This window comes from Primulina huaijiensis, chromosome 13 (assembly GCF_012295235.1).
Source record: "Primulina huaijiensis isolate GDHJ02 chromosome 13, ASM1229523v2, whole genome shotgun sequence".
NCBI classification, from domain to species: domain Eukaryota; kingdom Viridiplantae; phylum Streptophyta; class Magnoliopsida; order Lamiales; family Gesneriaceae; genus Primulina; species Primulina huaijiensis.
Genome location: NC_133318.1, coordinates 3,202,278 through 3,224,018, shown reverse-complemented (window position 1 = coordinate 3,224,018; position 21,741 = coordinate 3,202,278). Strand labels below are relative to the sequence as shown.

At 33.2% G+C, this 21,741-nt stretch overlaps 3 protein-coding genes across 3 annotated transcripts; 1 reads left to right on the top strand and 2 right to left on the bottom strand.

Moving 5' to 3' along the window:
- The first annotated feature begins 271 nt into the window (after positions 1-271).
- Positions 272-10,750, top strand: LOC140991349 (DExH-box ATP-dependent RNA helicase DExH3-like). Its single transcript, XM_073461262.1, has 19 exons — positions 272-776; positions 1,081-1,235; positions 1,311-1,398; positions 1,624-1,851; positions 3,321-3,416; positions 4,631-4,819; positions 4,918-5,077; positions 5,159-5,289; positions 5,548-5,715; positions 5,802-6,074; positions 6,659-6,853; positions 6,941-7,144; positions 7,256-7,325; positions 7,423-7,571; positions 8,498-8,803; positions 9,103-9,162; positions 9,264-9,416; positions 9,544-9,654; positions 9,827-10,750. The coding sequence occupies exons 1-19, from the start codon at positions 420-422 to the stop codon at positions 10,289-10,291; spliced, it is 3,558 nt and encodes a 1,185-aa protein (XP_073317363.1). The 5' UTR covers positions 272-419; the 3' UTR covers positions 10,292-10,750.
- A 986-nt stretch (positions 10,751-11,736) lies between these two features.
- Positions 11,737-13,115, bottom strand: LOC140991657 (uncharacterized). The gene is made up of 4 exons (XM_073461745.1): positions 12,820-13,115; positions 12,500-12,692; positions 12,348-12,403; positions 11,737-12,240 (listed from the first exon to the last, which is right to left on the bottom strand). The coding sequence occupies exons 1-4, from the start codon at positions 13,060-13,062 to the stop codon at positions 11,950-11,952; spliced, it is 783 nt and encodes a 260-aa protein (XP_073317846.1). The 5' UTR covers positions 13,063-13,115; the 3' UTR covers positions 11,737-11,949.
- Positions 13,116-17,705: 4,590 nt separating this feature from the next.
- LOC140956363 (beta-glucosidase 44-like) lies at positions 17,706-21,441 on the bottom strand. The gene is made up of 11 exons (XM_073413082.1): positions 21,179-21,441; positions 20,801-20,859; positions 19,898-19,973; positions 19,652-19,723; positions 19,478-19,565; positions 19,138-19,390; positions 18,919-19,034; positions 18,543-18,760; positions 18,430-18,461; positions 18,248-18,350; positions 17,706-18,165 (listed from the first exon to the last, which is right to left on the bottom strand). The coding sequence occupies exons 1-11, from the start codon at positions 21,405-21,407 to the stop codon at positions 17,891-17,893; spliced, it is 1,521 nt and encodes a 506-aa protein (XP_073269183.1). The 5' UTR covers positions 21,408-21,441; the 3' UTR covers positions 17,706-17,890.
- Between the last annotated feature and the right edge of the window lie 300 nt (positions 21,442-21,741).

Below are 21,741 nucleotides of genomic sequence, written 5' to 3'. Positions count from 1 at the left end.
ATAGGCCGTAATATTGAACATTTGAAAAGATTTGTTTTTTAATTTTTAGAATTATATAATAATCAAATCTAATTAAATGAAATATTTTTATCATTTATTTGACTGTAAATTTTTTATTTTCTTAACATTTCATAAATAATTATAATTTTTTATTTTCTTAAAATTTCATAAATAATTAAAAATTATATATAAAAATTAAAAATTATAAATAAAAAGATCACTTTCTTAAAAATATAAATACCACAGAATATGATGAGTTCAGAATAACGAGTGACAAGAAAGAAAGGGAGCTCGTCTTCTCCAGAGTCTCCACCTCCGCTATAAACCCTAACCACATTTCTGATTCAAGAGCAATTACAATACTTAATAATGCTATGTTATTTATCAATTTACTGCCGTAAACTGTTGAAGTCTCAGCCATGACTTTCTCTTCGATGTTCATTCAGAAAAGTTTGAAATTCAAGCTCAGTGCCATGTCTGTGGCAGCTCGCACACATTCACGTCCTCTTTTGCTTCACAGGTCTTACAGTTTGCAGCCATACAATTTTCTTTCGCGAAAAGGCGTCTCCTTTACTGCTTTTTCTCCTGTTTCATCTGTATTGAGGCGGCATAGAAATGTTTTTTCTTTTGCTGCCGCTACTTCGTCCCCTTCATCTTCGTTTTCTTTCCCGTATACCTACCAGCGGAGTTCGGGATACGGGAGGTTTGCTTACGATGAGTACCCGTCGGAGGAGGATTCCGACCGTGAAGTCAGTTCGTCTTCTAAGCAACAATTGGTGGGTGGATAGATTTGTGTAACTTTTCTGGCAAGTTAGTTGGTTTTTGTATATTTAATTAATTTATTCCTACTAGAGAATGCTAGATGGTTTTGCTTCCTTTGCTATATTTTTCGTTTGTGCATGTGTTAACTTTGGAGATAACGCGAGCACTGGACATAAAATCATACGTTAATTCATTAAAATATTGTGTTCAAATTGGAATTCCTGCAAAAGGGATTCCCTTTTCAGTGGGCTCAGTTGGTTAGGTATCTATTTATCACGCATTTTCAAGCATTCTCTGTTATTAATCTAATATTTCCAGGGTGATTCGACTCTTGATAACGTTGAAGAGTGGAGGTGGAAGTTGACCATGCTTATGCGCAACAAAAGCGAGCAAGAAGTTGTGTCCAGGGATAAAAAAGACCGACGTGATTTTGAGCAGCTTTCGGCATTGGCAATCAGAATGGGATTGCACAGGTACAAGAAGTTTTGCCTAACTTACGTTATTCTTTTATATTCCGTTGCACTTGTTTATGACATCTCCATTTGCAGTGGTCGGTATGAAAAGGTAATTGTATTTAGCAAACTTCCGTTGCCAAACTACAGATCAGATTTGGATGAGAAGCTACCTCAGAGGGAGGTATTATCTTAGTTGTATTAGCTCTCTTTTTATGTGTTGCATAATCTTAATTCTGTTGATCGTCGAAAAAAATGGATTTGGTTTAAGTGTTTTAATATCCATCAAGTTTACATTTCTAGCTATGATGACCAATGTGTCAGGCAAATGCTTAAAATTTCTCAATTTTTGATATCTTTACAGCATTTTTTCATCTTGTTGATTTGGATATTTCCTGCATATCTGTAGGTGATGCTACCAATTGGGTTGCAAAGACGGGTAGAGTCTCATCTTAGATCACACCTTTCTAGAAAGGCTGTGACGAAGCATGATACCTTTTTGACATCAAGTGCAGCCCATAGCCTAGCACTTGATGGACCATATGAGCCTGAGGAGTCCTCCACCCAGAATGTTATATCTGAGACTATTGTCAGGCGAAGGAGCTTGCAAATGCACAATAAACAGCAAGACTGGCAAGTTAGTGTTTCACAGATGTAAATGACTATTATCAGTGCTGACTAATTATGTGGTTACTGTGACCTTTTATCCTCTAAATGCCGTAGTAGTTTTACTTGTGAATTCACTTGTAGATATTGATTGCATTCTTGATATTTGGATGTGACCTGCTGACTTCTCTTCCTGTAGTCTGCTTTGTATCACGGTTCACATTTCATTTGGATTCCAATATTTTCGACCGCCTTTGCATCAGGCAACCTCTTTAGGCGGCCCTAACCAACCGGCAGCCTAGGCGGTCAATAATTTTTAAAATTCTAGTCAACTCAATTAATTTTAAAAACCTAGTCAAAGTCAATTAATTTAAAAAACCTAGTCAAAAGTCTAACAAATTTCAATTTTATATCCTTTATTTTTATTAATAACAATGGTTTAAAATATTTAGATGCATACTAAGAAGAGGAATAGGTTTGAGACATCAAGATTGAATGATCTTGTATGTGTCAAATTCAATGCCAATCTTATGAAGAATAAGAGAAATAGGTGGAGATTTGCTTATATCATCTCAAGCTAGTGAAGCTCAAGGTTGGCTTGTTGATGGTGGTGATGAAGATGAGGTAGAGCCGGGTTTAGGACTTACTTGGAGAACGATAAATGAGGCCTCGGGAGCGGATGAAGTGCTACAACCAAAGAGGAGTGCAAGGAGCATCCTCTTTAGAGAACTTGATTAGGGTTTAGATACATCGGAGGAGTAGAATGAAGAAGATGTTGATTTTGAGTACGATGATGGGAGAATTATGAATGTTGTTGATAATACATGTGTAGATGATTTAGAAGATTAGTTATGTTTAGTCTAGTGCTTGTTGCCATAGTGGATTGAAATTTTGAATTTTAAAATTAGTTTTTTGGTAAAAGTAATTATATTACTTTATTAGTATTATTATGATGATGAATCTTTATCAATTATCTTGTTAGTTTGTATTTATATATTTATTTACACCTTGTCTAGATTGTATTATATTGTATGAAGCTTCTTTATTCTTAAACATTATTTAATTACACATTTTACATAAAAAATGATGACTATTTGTGATTACATTGCATTATTATATATGATTACCTTTGAAAAATACTTAAAAAAATTCAACCACCTAGGCGGTTTGCATGATTATATACGTTTACCTATAAAAAGTGTTTAAAAAAATCAACCGCCTAGGCGGTCGAGGCGGTAGGCAGTCACTAACTGCCGCCACCACCGTCTCCTGCCATTTACAACACTGTTGAAAACTATCTCAAAATGACACAATCATGCTTTTTTCCACCAGTAGCCTAATAGCTAAATAATTAGGACATATTTGTAATCCAGTATGGCTGATGAGGCTTTCGGAAGATGGGATATAAGCATGTGTGCTTGATGAATTGCTGAATGAAGTATATTGCTTCTAAACATTTGAAAATTGTGATTTTAATGATTATTATTTTCTGCTTTAAAGGAATCTCCAGAAGGCCAGAAGATGCAAGAATTTAGACGAAGCCTTCCCTCTTATAAAGAGCGAGACTTGTTACTGAATGTCGTGGCCCAGAATCAGGTGTCATTGTACTGTTCAAATAAAGAGATTCTTTTATATATCGTTTGTTCTACTCTTTTAATTCAAGTTTGTCATTTGAGTTTTATTGGAGGGATTTCAACGTTACTCCGAGTTTGGGTATCATCTTTATTTATTCTTATGGTGGTACATTATTGCAGTGACGTGGTCTTTATTCAAGATATTTGAACAGTTTTGGCATCCTCTGATAAATTCTAGGATGAATTATTCTTCTTCCTGTTTTCTTCTATATTAGCAGTTGCAGATCTTAAGATACTGACAGCAGACTGCAATATGAAAATAGATAATTTTGGAAGGACAACAAAAATTTTTTTGAGTGGTTGTGAGCCTGTGATGAACTACATAAACGCAAAATTATTGTTCATTAGGATATTTGCCCAAGCAACTCTTCAGAAGCTTGTAAACTGAGGATACGAATAACTAAAAATACCTGTGCGTAATTTTTTAATCACCACATACATCATTAACAATTGTAGTCGGCTTCTGTATTTCATTTCAGCCATCCTTTTCTAGCCCAGCAACTCCAACAAGCTTATACCATATACATTAACCGTAGGTGGTGGGAAAGTTGGTTGTGCACACACTGCTTTGGTGTTTTTGCTGTGATGTCTTGCATGTGAGGAGAAAGGGTAATGGTTTTGATGGTCATGGTGGCATCACTAAAACTGGTACCTGGTATTAAACCAGTGCCGATGTTTTTCACTGATCGGATAAGCTTCTGACCCTGTCAAAGCTGGATGATGGACCAGTTCTTTTAGTGTAGAAGTGTCTGAAATCAAGGTCATTTATTTTTGCACAACTGTGATCAAATCACATAGGGAAATTGCATTTGAGTCATGCTATTTAACCCACCCTGATACGAACAATTTGCAAAAATTTATGTAATATTTATAGCTAAGATGTTTCCCCTAGTATCTATATTCCACAAATCGTCTCTGTTCAGTGGTTTTTTTGTCATTTCAAGTTCTCAATGGTTGAGTGCCCACTCATTTGGGGGAAAAGTGCTGGTTATATTTATTAATTTACTGCACGTAACTTGATTCTCTTTTAAGTTAGATTTGTGTGATGAAAGGTTTGCCATATTTTTATTTTATTATTTAATCAGCTATAAGGAACTCTGAAGATATTTTATGTATTAAGTCACCAATTATGTGTCGTGACATACAAATGACCTTGACTGACATTATGTTTGTCAGGTGGTAGTTGTCTCTGGTGAAACTGGCTGTGGAAAAACTACTCAACTCCCTCAATACATCTTAGAGTCAGAAATCGATGCTGCTCGGGGAGCTGCATGCAATATTATCTGCACCCAACCAAGAAGAATATCTGCTATTGCTGTGGCTGAAAGAGTTGCAGCTGAGCGTGGTGAGAAGATAGGAGAATCTGTAAGTCTTTTGCCTATTGCTGCTTAACATTATTCTTTGATAAGTTCTCTAATGGCTATATAGTAAAAACCTTATTTGCTGCGCTATACTGTTTGAAGGTTGGTTACAAAGTGCGGCTGGAGGGAATGAGGGGGAGAGATACCCGTCTCCTTTTTTGTACTACCGGAATCCTTTTAAGGAGATTATTGGTTGACAGAAATTTGAAAGGTGTAACTCATGTTATTGTCGATGAGATTCATGAGCGCGGAATGAATGAAGGTGTGTCATTGGTAACTGATAATTTTATTTTTTCTGTTTCCTGCATTCTTTGCTTTTAGTTTCATCTGCCTTTTATTGCAGACTTCCTTCTAATTGTCCTGAAGGATCTTCTTCCTCGTCGACCTGAGCTGAGACTGATTTTGATGAGTGCAACCCTAAATGCTGATCTTTTCTCTTCTTATTTCGGTGGTGCTCCTATGATTTACATTCCGGTAGGTTCAAACAACTCTTGTTTACTTTATTGCATGATATCATGCTCCGCGTGATCTTAATGCTCCTTGAAGGGAAACCATAAAATCTGAAAATGCTTGATTTAAAATGGAGGCCTCCTGTTTGTGTAGATTTTATGTTCTCTTCCTCATTGTGATTTTAGCCCCACTTGTACTGCCTTCTTTCTTTATTTGTTACCTCTTTTATGATTGATCCAATTGATCATTCTGTTTTCATTGTAATTTGGGCCTTATAACCAGGGATTTACGTATCCTGTTCGGAGTCATTTCCTGGAAAATATTCTAGAAATGACTGGCTACAGGTTGACACCATATAATCAAATTGATAATTATGGTCAAGAAAAGATGTGGAAAATGCAGAAGCAGGCTCTTAGGAAGAGGAAAACTCAGATAGCTTCAGCTGTTGAGGTAAAAGTTTTGTACATTCAATTTTTGGTGGTTTGTTTTATTGTTTAAATTTTATTATTTAATTTTCTTCATCCTTGAAATTTCAGGAAGCTCTTAGTGCTGCTGATTACAAGGAGCATAATTATAGGATTCGGGAGTCTCTCTCTTGCTGGAATCCAGATTCTGTTGGCTTTAATCTCATTGAGCATGTGCTTTGTCATATTTGTCGCAACGAAAGACCTGGTGCTGTGCTGGTATTTATGACTGGTTGGGATGACATAAATTCTTTGAAAGATCAGCTTCAAGCCCATCCACTTTTTGGAGATCCAAGCAGGGTACTATTACTTGCGTGCCACGGTTCCATGGCCAGTGCAGAGCAGGTGAATTGGGTGTTTTTTTCTTTTCCATTTGCTAATCTTTACTCTTTAGTGACAGATTTTCAAATTTTCTGAAAGGTCAGCACTCATGTTGGTATAATTTTTTTCTCTGAGGCATATTTGACAATTTATAGTATGCCAATTTCAACATTGCCATGCTTTAATTACTCGGTAGCCGCCAAGTTACGTTTGAAGTTCACTAGGGTAGTTTATATGGAAGTATAGTGTAATATTGGTACAACCTCTTTGCAATGTTTTGTTTTCCCCACTGCATAAAAGTTGCATATAACACACATTTTGAATTGAATGTATTTCTCGATATCTGCTTTATGGTTAATGATGGAAATTGTACATTCCTTTAAGGCACCTATTCATAGACTGATGCAAAGTTTATTAAGATCCAGTGTGGGACAGGAAAAATAATTGTTATAGTAAATTGCTACACGATGAGTGTGATCTAGAGGCCTATCTTCTTGCTTGTTTCTTCAGAGAACACACTGATAGGAAGCTCCTCTTCCCCTTCTCCGCTGATTGATAATTTTTTGTACTCTTTGTTCACTTTTTCCCTTTATTAAATCTGAAAACAGAAATTGATTTTTGAAAGACCCAAGGATGGAGTTCGGAAGATTGTTCTTGCAACAAACATGGCAGAAACAAGTATCACCATAAATGATGTAGTTTATGTAATTGATTGTGGTAAAGCTAAAGAGACATCTTATGATGCAATAAATAACACTCCATGTTTGCTTCCTTCTTGGATCTCGAAGGCTTCTGCTCGCCAAGTAAGATTCTGCTGAATATTTGAACTTCATCAGACAATATTGGATAATTCATCTTTGCAAAGTGTTACTAATCTTACTTTTAATCAGAGAAAAGGCAGAGCGGGTCGTGTACAACCAGGCGAATGTTTCCATCTTTATCCTAGATGTGTGTATGATGTCTTTGCGGATTATCAAGTGCCAGAACTTCTGAGAACTCCTTTACAGTCTCTCTGCTTGCAAATCAAGAGTCTACAACTTGGAAGTATTTCAGACTTCCTATCTAAAGCCCTACAACAACCTGAACCTTTATCTGTAAGCTAAATGAAACACATAAAATAGCATGTGACTCACCCTATCATCCATGGCATTAGCATTCAATTATACTAGATCTTCCGTTATTGGCTTAATTTTTCTGAGTCTCAGGTCCAAAACGCCATCCAGTATTTAAAGATAATTGGTGCCTTGGATGAAAATGAAAACCTTACAGTACTAGGTAACTATCAAGCTCTGATATTTTTCCCCCAATATTTTAAATTTTGTAATAATATTCGAAGTGATAAATTAACAATGTTACATTGGTTTACTTCCAGGACGCAACCTGTCCATGCTTCCAGTTGAGCCGAAGCTTGGAAAAATGCTCATATATGGTGCTATTTTCAATTGCTTAGATCCAATAATGACAATTGTTGCTGGCTTAAGTGTCAGAGATCCATTCTTGATGCCATTTGATAAGAAGGATGTAAGTGATATCAAACTTTACCTTTGACATTTGTTGTCTGAGACTCTGAGTGGTTTTTATGATTGGGGTGTGAATGGTTTTCGTCCTACATACTATATTAAAATCAAAATCATATGACCAAAGGACAAGAACTGAACTTATAACAAAATTAGATTCTAGAATATTTTGGAAAAATAACCAAAAAACCATTAATTAAAAGTTTTATCTAAAACACCCTTTTTACTAAATTTTCATGTCAAAAGGTCCATTTTGTTAAAAGGGAGAATTTTCTTTCAAGATCACGCTTGCATATTTATCATATAATTGTTGTTGTATGATAAAAATTTGAGTAGAAAGTTATATTTGAAATAAAGCTTTAAAATTTTATTAATTTAAATATAAAAAAATTTGATTTTAGTCTAATTCTAATTCTAATTCTAATTCTAATTATAATTCTAATAAATAAAATATTTGAGATGATTTTGTATATCTATGTATCATTATTAAATATTTATTTCAAATCTAAAAATGTGTATATATTTAGTTAATGTTTATCTTAAATATTTTAAATGAACTTATTAAATATTATTTTAAAAGTTTAATTTAATTAAAAATTAAATTATTTTCATCAGTGAATGTTAATCTGTTTCCGATTTAATGCCTTTATGTGTGCTAGGTTAATTGTAAATATACGAACTGCCACACTGGAAGTGTTTATATATATGGGCCAGTAGAGTGCCTTAAATAGTGCCTTAATTATTGATTCAATGTAAATTTGTCTTGGTTCCCTGGCAATTCTGGTATAGTGGTATTTAATTTTGTTTCTGGTGGACATCCTTTACACCCTTATCTTGTACACTTCCTCTTCTAGGATCACTTTCCACACTTGACAATTTTCTCTAAGGTTGAAAAAATTACCTTCAGTGATTTATTTTCATGTTCCACAGCTGGCTGAGTCTGCAAAGGCACAGTTTTCTGCACGTGACTACAGTGATCATCTATGTCTGGTGAGGGCTTATGATGGTTGGAAAGATGCTGAAAAGGAGCGATCTGGATATGAGTACTGTTGGAGAAATTTTCTCTCTGCACAGACTCTAAAAGCCATTGATTCCCTTAGGAAGCAGTTTTTTTATCTTCTTAAAGACATCGGTATAATTGAAAGTGAGGAGAGTTGCAACACATGGAGTGGTGATGAACATATCAATCGAGCAGTTATATGTGCTGGCCTGTTCCCTGCAGTAAGCTTTGTGGTGGTGAGTTACTTGGCCATATATTGTATTCTCTATTTTGTTTACTTGGGTTCGGTCAATTTTCTTCCCCTAAAATTTGGTACCTACTTGGTAAATGGGTGCACAATTTTTTTCCACGCATCATTTCTTCTGGTTTGAGATAAGGGTCCTTAATTCCTGATGTAAAACACGAGAAGTTTTTCCTGTTGAAATTGTTTTGAACCATATTGTCCCATTACGATGGATTCTATCATTCCTTGATACTATTAGACTGGCTTTTCTTTGTCCATATTATGGAAACTTATCGAAATATGTTTATACAGAACAAGGAGAAGTCGATATTATTAAAAACAATGGAGGATGGTGCAGTTCTTTTGCATTCGGTGAGATACTTGAGCTACTTTTAAAATGCTTTGGTGAACTTGTGGTTTTTATGATTATGTTGTGTTCATCATGGATTAAAGCATTTTTCTTTTCTGGTCAGAATTCTGTTAATGCCCAAGAAAGCAAAATTCCATTCCCGTGGCTTGTTTTTAATGAAAAAGTAAAAGTGAATGCAGTGTTCCTTCGTGATTCAACTGGAGTACCTGATTCGGCGGTTCTCTTATTCGGAGGAAAACTTTCTAGAGGGGAATCAGTAAGTTTATTTTTCCCTCGACCCTGAAATTGCATTTTTGTTTCATAGAATTCTTTGCTTTTATAGAAGTATTTGCTTTTGACCAACACGTTGTAGTAAATCTTTCCTTTTTCCTGCTATTTGATAGGACGGCCATGTGAAAATGCTGGATGGATATCTGGACTTTTTCATGAAGCCTGAGTTGGCTGATACGTATCTGAGATTAAATAGAGAGCTCGATGAATTTGTTCAGAAAAAGGTTAATATTTTAGTCCTCCTGTTGCAGCAAATTGTTTGAATCCTGGTGTCTGTATGCACTTTCCATTATTGGTAGCTTATTTTATGTCGTGAGCTAAAGGCGTGGATTGATGTGCTTTTACATAATTTTCTTTTTTCTGTACCCAATTGTTTTTCCCTTTTTGCCAATGCAGCTTTTAAATAAAAAATTGGACGTACAGAGTTATAATGAACTTCTATCAGCGGTGGGATTATTGGTCTCAGAGGACAAGTGTGAAGGAAGATTTGTGTTTGGGCGTCAGATATCAGCACCGTCCAAAAAGAAATCAAAAGAAACTCGAGATTTAGGAAGTGGTGGTGGTGATAATGCAAAATCTCACCTACAAACCTTGCTTTGTCGGGCTGGACATCGGGCACCGACCTACAAGACTACCCAACTGAAAAACAACAGGTTCAGATCCACTGTTATATTCAATGGACTGGATTTTGTTGGCCAGCCTTGTGGTAGCAAGAAAGAGGCAGAAAAAGATGCTGCTGCTGAGGCTGTGAGATGGTTTACCGGTGAGAGCCAATCATCTCAAGAGACTGTAGATTATATGTCTACCCTTCTAAAGAAAAGCAAGAAGAAACAACAGACTTCTGCTACAAGGTGGAGGTAAATTGTTTGGAAACCATTTCTGTACGCTTGAATCAGTCTCACGCCAAGAAACACACGATTGTCGTTCACTGATTGACCGTTGGATATATATGCTCTGAGACTGGAGTACTGCAAGTAAGTTTCATGCAAGTTCAGATCGCAGTTGGGAAAATGAAACACCATTGTTGGAAGGACTGTATTTGATTGTTTGCCTGGAGTGAGACCAGCATGTGTGGTCATTGCACACCAATCCGCTATCAAAATGAATTGCCAGCTTTGTGTGGATACTTGCCAATTGAGCACAAAACTGAGGTGACTTGCTGGAGCAACAAAGCCGATAATGTGATCTGAAAATATTACAAGCATTTTTTAAGCAGAGAAAGTCCAGCCACATGCTGGAATGCCTAGTGATTTCAAGCTTCATTTTTGCAGGTACTTGCACTTTAAAATCTTTTTAACTAAGGAATCTGCTGCATATTTTCACATTGAATATTTACACCTGATTTTCGGTAGAGTGAGCTTGGCTATAGAGAAAATGTACAGTTGGTGTACTTGTGTAATATATAGAGTACTGATCGTAAACTGTGAAAATTGAATGTTACGCCTTAATTAAAAGCAGCAATCTTGGAATATTAATATGCTCCAATTATTCAGTAATGTGTACAAAATAACATTTATTGTGTATAATGTGAAACTTTGGTAGGAAGAAAATTAAAATTTAATAAATTAAATCATTAATGGAGCAATATATGTTCTTTGAATTAAAATAATATGTAATTTAAAATAGATAATCAAATGGTTTTGCATTTTTAATATAATTTAGATTAAACGATTCATATGTTAGATTAAAGGTCATTTTAGATGATAATCGGATGCTATAAAGTTGGGTTTGGAAGAACCTAATCGATTTTAAGTGGTAGGATTTAATTTGAAAAACAGTAACGTAGATTGTAAATTATATTTAATATTGCGTGTATTTTTATTACAATTGTTCGTACCAAAGTTTAAATTTATAGGATATTTGTTTAAAATTTTACTATGCAGAAAAAATCCAAACAATTCAATGGATTTGATATTCTTGAACTCAAATATAACTTTTTTTTTAATAATGTCAAAATATTATTAATATATCGTTCTAAAGATATTTATAATCGTTATATCATGAGATTTTATATTCAATATATTATTAGATTTTGATAAATTAAAATTTTGAATTGAATTTTTTGTGTCTTATATAAATATCAATGTAAATATAACATTATTTTTTTAAAAAAAAATAAAAAAATGTGGTAAATGAGAATGTTAATTAGATAACTTCACTCCGTGACATTCATACCAAAAGAGAATAATCGTATGAGGTACATTGAGTTATATATAACACACTACATAAAACGAAGGAGAAAACGAAATCAAACCAATCAAGATAAATAAGCACAAGTAGATAGTCGATTGTTTGTAACAAAGGAGAAAATGCAATCAAACCAATCAAGATAAATAAACACAAGTAGATAGTCGATTGTTTGTAGTTCATCTAATATGAAGTTCTTAAGCATTCGAATATGTCTTTGATTCGAAATCCAATTATAAAAAGTCATTAAATGCATTTAAGTCACTTCGACTTGTGGGATGGAAGACATAGAAGTAAAATCCAACCCCTTTGGGAATAGTGTACTATATGAACTAGTAGGTGGGGGCTCGTTTACAACGAACCCAAAATGCAGTACCTCCACTTCTTCCACGAGCAACAGCTATTTCCTCGTCCACATAGAACCATATGAAAAAAGGGTCCTTAGTGTTCGGCTCCCTCTCATCTTTCCCTTTGAAACTGATCTCGAATGGGTTTAAAGGTCCAATCTTGATTCGAATCCGCTCGAATACGAATGCCAGTATTCGTTTATTCCATGAGATTCTACCTTCAAACGTCAAGCACCCCAGAGGCCCAAGATATACTCCATTTTCAATCCTCTGTCCCTATAATAATACATGCACCAAAGGGATCGAACATCGGTACAAATAATGGTTTGTAATCATATAGGAACAGCTAATATCATTTGCTACAGAAAGAGGAAGTAGCTTACGGCTGCATCAAACCTCTGAATGGCTGTTATGGGGAAATATTTACCGCGTTCTAATCCTTTCTGCAAACTAACATCACCCATTATTATATGAACAAAATGAAAGCATAAAAAGGGAATGCAACGATATCTCAGGAAGAAAATTCAACGCAAACTTGCTTCTGCAGTAAACACAAGCATCCAAGTTCTTCCAGGTGATTCGTTTCCTCCGAGTGTTTCAAGAAAATCGGAGGGATTGAATTTCGCCTTTTCGATCTCCGAAAAGGCAGAAAGAACTTCTTTGGCCGGAACTTTTCTTGTTTTCGCCGCATTTTTAAGCACTTTCACAGACTCTTCAGCAAACAACTCCTGCGCTACGATAGAAACATGCAAACTATTAAGTAAATTAAAATACAGAAAAAAAATTGATTAAAGCACAATTTTTTCCAAAGAATAGATGATCTATTGAGAAGTGTATTTACTTAATTATTGATACCTTAGCTGGTTTTTCTTCATCTTCTTGAACAACTGATGGTATGGCGGAATCAGGAGCGGCTCTAGTACCGATCTTCGGCTTGGAGAATTTGGGAGTTTTGATTCCGAGGAGATGAGGAAATGGAGTGAAACTGGAAAAGGGTACGCGAATTTGTTGGATTTGAAGAAGGCTGATTGAAGAAAATGTAAGAGAAGATTGAATTCGAAGTGTAGAGGGAACCACAGATGGAGAAGCAGCAGCCATTTTCAGTGGCAAACTGAGGAACTAGGAGAAATATTATCTTCCTACACTTCTAATTTCATTTTATTTCGGCCCTCAAACTCTTTGAATTATTTCATTATAACCCCTACGTCAATTACCATAATTTTTTTTTAAAAAAAAAAACATGTAATTTTGTAGGAGTGTCAAAATCAGACACGACCTACTAATCCGATACGGTTCAACTCGAAAAAAATCAGGTTAGAGTTTGAGATTTTCGAGTTCGGGTCAGATCAGGTTCCACCCGATAGCTGACCCGAAAAAAATATCAGGTTGGGTTGGGGTGGATGACTCAAAAATTTTAACTTTTTTTTTCAAAAAAATATAATTAATAAATATTACCTATATTTTTATATGTTGTATGTCTGAAAAAATATTTATTGTATATTTATATCATAAATTTTCATGATTTAATATTTATTTTGAACATTTTTTTTTATTTTTTAAACAATTTTTTATTTGATTTAGTAAATATATTTTATTTTTTTACAATTAGACTTTCAAATTTAAATCATATATATGATATAACTTTTGTTATTATGTGTTTAAATTTAAAAAAAAAATTTGAATTTTATTTAATTTTCTTTAAAAAGATTAAAAAAATTTCAAAATCGGGTTGATCATGTTGATTCGGGTTCGGCTTCGAGTTGGGTTCGAGTTGAGCAATTTTTGAATAATACTATTGCTCAATCCGATCCAACTCACCCGAATTGACACCTTTATAATTTTTGGTATATGATATGGGAATTTAATAAGTTTAAATAGTATAATTACTGTTCTTAAAGGTAAGATTTATTTAATTTCTAATAATAGGCTGAACATTGTGGTAATTAAGATGATCATCCATTGTTTAATTCACATTTAACTTGGATACCAAATTCCATATGAATAATAATAATACACATCAATATCATTCGATATCATATACCGCAATCCAAACAATACTTTAGAATAGTGAAGTTTTAAGTTATATGTGCAACTTAATAGAAGCTATAAATTTAAACATTATATTATTTATTATACGATAATAAATATTTATAACAAGGAGGTCTGGGTTTTTATCTCTTTTATTTATATGGTTTTCATCCTTTCTAACAATAAAAACTAATTTGAAGTACGTAAATATCAATTATATAATAAAAAGAAAAAAGTTTGATTTTCTAAAAAAAATAATTTGAATCAATTTATTATTTATATGAGTTTAATCTCTTGTCATATTATAATTTTTTGAAAAAGTATTATTAAAATTTTTAAATTTCTTATTATAAATAAACTTTCTGAATTCTTATAAGAGATTCATATTTTATGATATTATTAATATATTAACATTCATAATTGTTGATATAAATTCTTCTAAATAATTTATTAAATTATTTACTTTCAATTCTTAATAAAAAAAACCATAAAATATGTTAGTATTAAATTTAATATTATTATATTATTATATACTTGTCATGTTATTCTAATATTGCATATAAAATTTTCATATATCATCTCATGATACTATAATTTATTACATAATTAAAATTGAATTAAAAATATAATTACAAAATAACATATATAGAGAAATTAAAAAGATAAAACATTTAAAGGTAGTATAAAGATAAATTATTTGAGAAAATTAATATAGGAGTTACATTTATTCTTGAAGTTATATAAATTACTATAATCAATGTATATTGTAGTGATAATTCAATAGCATTTGTTAGACTATCAATTTTATATTAGGTTGAATAATAAGTGTGGGGACCCGGACGCTAATCAATTCTTAATCATCATTAGGATCAATTTACTAATCCAGTAATTAGGGTCATAAATGTTTTTTTTAATTGCGGAACGTAATGGAATCAAACTCCTATACATATCAGTATGAGAGTATAAATCTGATACAACATACAAACATCTCAAACTAAGGTTCAACTACTAATGTCAAGTGTCAAAACCCTATATACATCAAAGTCCGAAGTCTCCACTCTATCACGATCTCTCTCCTCATCTCCTCGACCCTGATCCTGTCCCACCTATTGTCATGTACACATACAAACAAGACAACAGCCGGATAACTCCGGTGAGAATATAATCCCAGTATAAATCAACGAGCATGCGATAATATAATCAATATAAAAGCATGAAGTAAATATCAGAAATAAATGTCAAATCTGAAACATGAATCCATATAAAACTGTAAATAAACTCGTGACTCCATGTCTCAGACTAGACTCAATCCTAGTCTAGGGATCCCGGTTTCCAGACGTTGGCATACTATATCGAATCTCAGTAATAGAAGTAAATCCACTCCTAATCAAACATCGATATAAACCAAACATCTAGTGTCTTGACCTATCCGTCAAAGACTTTGGCACCTCCGCCAAGAACTCCTCTGTGACAATGTACAATGGGCCAGTGACTACTCTATCAAAGTCTGGCACCTCTGTCACAAAACCAATCGTCTAATCACGCTTTCTATAAATCAATAGCTTATCAATTCAAATCAATGCATATAATAACAATAAGTATGTGGTTTAGGGAAACTCAAGTTATATCTAACTCAAGTCATTCTCCCGGGTTCGACATTGACTTATACCTTTCTTTCGTAGTCTCGGTCTGAAGCATTATAAGTGCTGAACTCAAGACTGTCTCTGTAAATCTGAAATGACATATCGAGAATAGCAATATCAACATTCCATTCACAATTCAATACGAATCTGATCAATCTAAATTTAATTCAAATCAACGGCATAACGGCACAATCCCGATATCACCGTCAATACAATATCAACATATATCAATTACAAACCATAACCCATATCCGTTACAATCTGTAATCAATTCATAATTCAAATCTGTTCAATTTCAATCGATAAAATTAGAAAATCATAACAATTCCAAAATCAACTTGTTCTTCGATCTGACTTCGATTCTTCGATGTCTAGTATTCCCAGCACACATAATAATGATCACATAATAATTCATCCAATATCATAATTTCAAATGATAATAGAACTCAATAAAACTTACGTCCAGTTGTAGCTGGCGACGAGAGGAGTACGGTACTGTGTCCGGATTCAAATTCTGATAACCGAATGTGGCACACTCAATTTTTTTCACGTGTAAGAAAACTTCAAGGATTTCCAGGGACAACTCTGGGTTTCAGCCAAGAAGAAATGAAGAAAATTGGACATTTATATATCAAAGTGCATGGTGGTGACAAGTGTCCCACTCAAATTATTAATTGCACTTTAGCCCCTGAAATCTTCACTATTTGCAATTTGATCCTCACAACTCTTTTTGATTCAATTTCAATCCTAATTAATTACAATAACCGTGGAATCTAATTCATTATTCCAAAATTCGTAAATTAAATAATCTCGAATTAAAATGATATAATCTCGGACCTTACAATAAGATTACTAGTTAATTATATATTAGGTAGAATAAATATAAAATTTTGATATTTCATTTTTACCCTTACAACAATTAAAATTTTACATATATATCTCATATTGAGTTTTTGGATTTGTATTGATAAGGAGATCATTTTTACTTTTTGACAATTGAAAAACAGGCATCATGATTCACACTTTTATATAGATATAGATTTAGATTAAAAAAATGTTTTTATTATCAAACATATATTCATTTTTAATGTATAATTGTTATTAGATTTTCTAAAAATAGTGTATAAAATTTCGATGTAATTAATTTAACAACACACAATTTAAGGGAATAGTATAAAATCTACAATGAAAAATTTTGTCATTCTTTATACACTTTTATAAGTATAATAGGTAAATATATATTTTTATAAATGTTTTTTTAAATATTTTTAATGAGAAATATATTTTTATTTTCAAATATCTATTTAATTTTTATGTAACATTATTTTCAAAGTATCTTATATTGCAATTTTCTATTAAAAAATAAAAACATTACTATGATTCCTGATGTGTTTAATGAATTCAAAAAATAAATGCACCAATTAAATAAATAAACAATACATTAACTTCTACAAATTCAAGATCCCAAATTTGACTTTAATTTTTATATAATTTTTCCACTAATACTCATACAATTTATACAAACAATACATAGTTTTTGGACAATGTAGTAAAATCAAAATGCAAAACCTTTGTCCATCGTCCACACTTTTATAGGTATATAGAAAAAAAATAAATGCACCAATTAAACGAATAAGCAATACATTAACTTCTAGAAATTCAATATCCCAAATTTGACCCTAAATTTTATATACTTTTTCCACTAATGCTCATGCAATTGATACAAACAACACATAGTTTTTGGGCAATGTAGTAAAATCACAATGCAAAAACTTTGTCCATCATCCACATTTTTATAGGTTTATTTATTATTATTATTATTATTATTATAGATTATATATTACTAAAATTTAAACAAATGAAATATGCTTGTTGTTTTATGATTTTGGTCTTTTATCTTGTTCAATTTCAATTTTAGTTTTGTATATTTCTATTTTTTGCACTATTAATATTTTTAATCGAGAGTATAGATGAAAATAACTAAAAATTGTAGAAAATAACAAAGAAAGAGGATCGAAAAAGAGATTTAACAATATAGCAGCATGACTTATGTTGTAGTTTTTCCCAAAATGAAAAGAAAATAAGCTGTTGAATTGATTAACAAGCAGCACACATGCTCATCACCAGTTTGGAGAGAACTCATTTATTTCTCAACATAGATTCCAAGCATAAAAGGACAGCTAAACAGAAACAAAACATGGATTCCTAAAGCTTATTATTATGCAGAAAGCTGAAAACTGGTGCTGCTTCATACTCTAATTGTTCCTCCTCAGGAGCCTCTGAAACCAGTAAGCTGACAACTTGGGATACCTCTTCAGTGTCTTGAAATCGACGTAAACGATCCCAAAACGAGACGTGTATCCCAATCTCCACTCGAAGTTGTCGAGCAACGTCCACTGGAAGTAGCCTATAACGTTGGCTCCATCTTGAATTGCCTTCTTCAGTTGAGCTAGATAGCTCCTATAGTAGTCAATCCTTAACTTGTCGTTTAAACCTTTCGGAAGAGTCACTTCACCTGGTTGATCCATCCCTAACGAATCCAAATCGAGTTAACTTAGATTAGTGTCAACAATTGTGTTAGCAACACGAAATCAAATTATTTATCTATGTACCATTTTCAGCCAGAATCATTCTAGGATTCCCATAGTGTTCTTTGACGTAAGTCACAGCTTTGTATAGACCCCATGGCACAATGTAAAGCCAGTATGAGTGTGCCTGCATAAGTACATTCAAACCAGTTGGTGAAACTGTATAACTCGCGCAAGAACGTATTAGTCTTTGTTCGTGAACCTACCCTAGGGCCGATTGGGACTCCATGGCGTTCGTCTGCATAATATTTTAAGCCTAAAGTTAGTTGACTTAATGATGAATTATTCAAGTAAAAGAGTCGAAAAACGAGTTTCTTACAAGCAAATCCACAGTTCCAATCTTGCTGGTAGCCTAAGTTCTTAGGATTCGCCTGGTGAGCATCATACATGTAGTACGCCGTGTACTGATTGATGCCGACAAAGTCGAAGGATCCCTTTACCATATACACCTCTTCCTTTGTGAATTTTGGAAGCCTTTTCCCAACAATGTTCTGCATTGTTTTTGGATACTCTCCATAAACCAGAGGATGCAAGAACCTATAAAGAAACGTCAAAACATGAAACACTAATATAAGAATCCATTTACTGAGTTGGAACAATCCAAATATAGCCTGAAATGTGTTGCTTTTCTGGTAGCTGGTGATTATAAAATCCTGAAAACAGATGAAACTCGATTACAAGTCGACGTATAATACCATCCAATATGGAAGTCTCTTGCCCTTTGAGCAGCATAATTGTCGGCTTTCGATCTTGTAAGAGGTTCATACCAAACAAAATCCAATAGAATCCCGATCCTCCCCTTCTGTTGTTTCTGCAATTGCATTTTCATACAAAATAAACTCAGCTCCCATTCTCCAAATGAAAATGAAGCAATAAAGAAAGCATGTCTAAACCAACAACTGTGCATATTTTACTTGATACTTCTCGCGGTATCTCTGAGCCGCGGCTCCATGAGACAAAATCAGATTATGGGCAACAATATAAGGCTCAGTAGATGAGTCACCCTCCGTGCAGTTTCCAAACGCTTTCGAGCACCTTCCAGGTGCGAAAAACCCATTATCATACCCGAGCGCAGCAACCACCCGAGGTTCGTTAAATGTCTGCCAATTCTTGACTCTGTCGCCAAATGTCTTGAAGCAGAAGTCCGCATAATCACTAAAATCTTTCCTGCCAAGTTTGAACAACATCATTCAATCAGAGTTCATAATGTAGCCGTTGTGTGATTCAAACAACAACAACAACGACAATACTTACACTACTTGACGTCCCAACCACCCCTTGTACCTATCCTGAAGTGCTTGAGGAAGATCATAGTGATTCAGATTAGCATAAGGGGTGATACCTGTTAAAAAAAAAATTTGACATGAATGTTAGACATAATACATCCTTTGATCCATTAAATGAAATGAAGTTTGTGCATTAATTCACCTTTCTGGAGCATATAGTTTATCAACCTGTTATAGTAATCTACTCCCAACTTATTTACTCTTCCAGTTCCATCTGCATTGGTATAATAATAATTATTTTCCTCGCACTCGAGACATCGTCTCAAACTCGAGACTGTAACGTCTAATAAGCTATGAGTTGAACGAATCATTTCGAAGAATCCAAAATTTACTTGGATATATATAGAAATGAGAATTTATTGAGAAAAGTTGCTGCTACATATATGACCTGGGAATATTCTTGACCATGAAATAGAAAAGCGGTAAGCATCAAAGTTGAGCCTTGCCATAAGATCAATGTCCTCCTGTGTGATATAACAACAAAATTTAATACATTTTTTACTTTTATTTTCATTTTTTTGGTAAAAGATTTAACTCAAATTAAAAAGGTTAATCAAATATTTTTTTTTGGGAAAAGTCAAAATTCAAATCGTAACGCATGCCCATGATTATTATTGCCAAAAAATTTGTGAAAAGTCAAAATTCAAATCGTAATAATTTATATAATATCTTTCATAGGTCCTCATGCGGTCCATCCTTTCAAAATAGGCAAATTCGTGTCAGGACATACCCTACGACTTGTCACAAATAATTGTCACTTTCCAATACAGTATCCTCACTAAATTCTAATTTTTTTTTTAGTTCGGTCTCGAATTTGAAATTTTGTTTGTTTTGAATCAAAGACTTTGTTTATAAATTACATATCTCGAGATTTTGTTCTAAACTCAAAATCTTTTTTAAAAAAAATAAGTTTATTCTGACTATCTCATGATTAAACGAGTTGATTTTTTATAATTATAATAAAAAGTAATATTTTTGATATAAAAAATAATTTTTTTTTGGATTGAAAAAATGTTTCATAAAATTGATCTTATCTCATAAGATTTTTTTTGTTACTTAAAAATCATAGGCACAAAATTATGATTTCAATAGAATCAAATTTTAAAAAAAGTATCTCTTTTTTGAAAGTAAACATTCAAATTTGAGATTTTGTTATGAACTTAGAACCTTATTTAAAATCATTTTGTTCTAAATTCATAATCTTATTTAAAAATCATAGGCACACAAAATTATGATTTGGATAAAGCAAATATTCAAATTTGAAATGGCAATAATAATTGAAGCAACTCACTTTGTACTTGTGATACTGATCCACCGACACCTCTCCCGAAGCATTATTCGGCTCGCGTCCTGTATACATTCCAACACTTTAATATATTAAAATCCATTTCTAAATTAATCAAACTTATGAAAATTCACATAAAAAATTATTTTCAAACAAACCCATCATTTTTGTTTTGCCAAAAACAAAAAAAAAAAAGAAGAAATAAGTGGATAACTAGATGAAGTCTCATTAATTATAATATTTGAAGACTAAAGGATTGCCAATTCCAAAGTGTAGTTCCATAAACATTTTCCAATAGGAAAGAAATATGACTTCGAATCACGTTAAAACAAAAGCCCACACCATATTTTAATCGGAAAAAAAAAAGAATATTGGAACACTGGCCTGGAACTTTAATGAAAGTATCCCAAATGCTAGGTCCTCGGCCATCTTTACTGGCCATGCCTTCGACCTGATAAGCCGATCCCGCAGTCCCGAACACAAATCCCTTGGCGAAGCTGCTCCGGCTCAGGCCGCCCATGTCGAAGCTGGCGCTGTCCGGGACATGGTCACCGAAGCAACACTGAGTTAAAGTAGAAAGAAGCAAGAAAAGCAGACAAGTTTTATGAACCATTTCTGCGTAGTGAGTAAAATGTCAAGTGAGGCTTATTTTTATAGACACGAGAGGAAGACATACAGTGAAGTAGTGTTATGGGACCATATCAATCTGGTACATATATTTATTATTGTTTTATCAAAAATTATAGTTAATATAACGATTAAATCATAATATTTAATCGATACGACAATTTAAGAGGTGATCTCGGCAAAGACTATACGTATTGATTATCATTTTACTAAAAGTTATGATATTCACTCAAAATTTAGGATCTGATTCTAGCAAGTGACAATATTTCAGACACAGGCTTCGAATTTGCGCTAAGCCTGAAATCACGAAGAAAACCGTT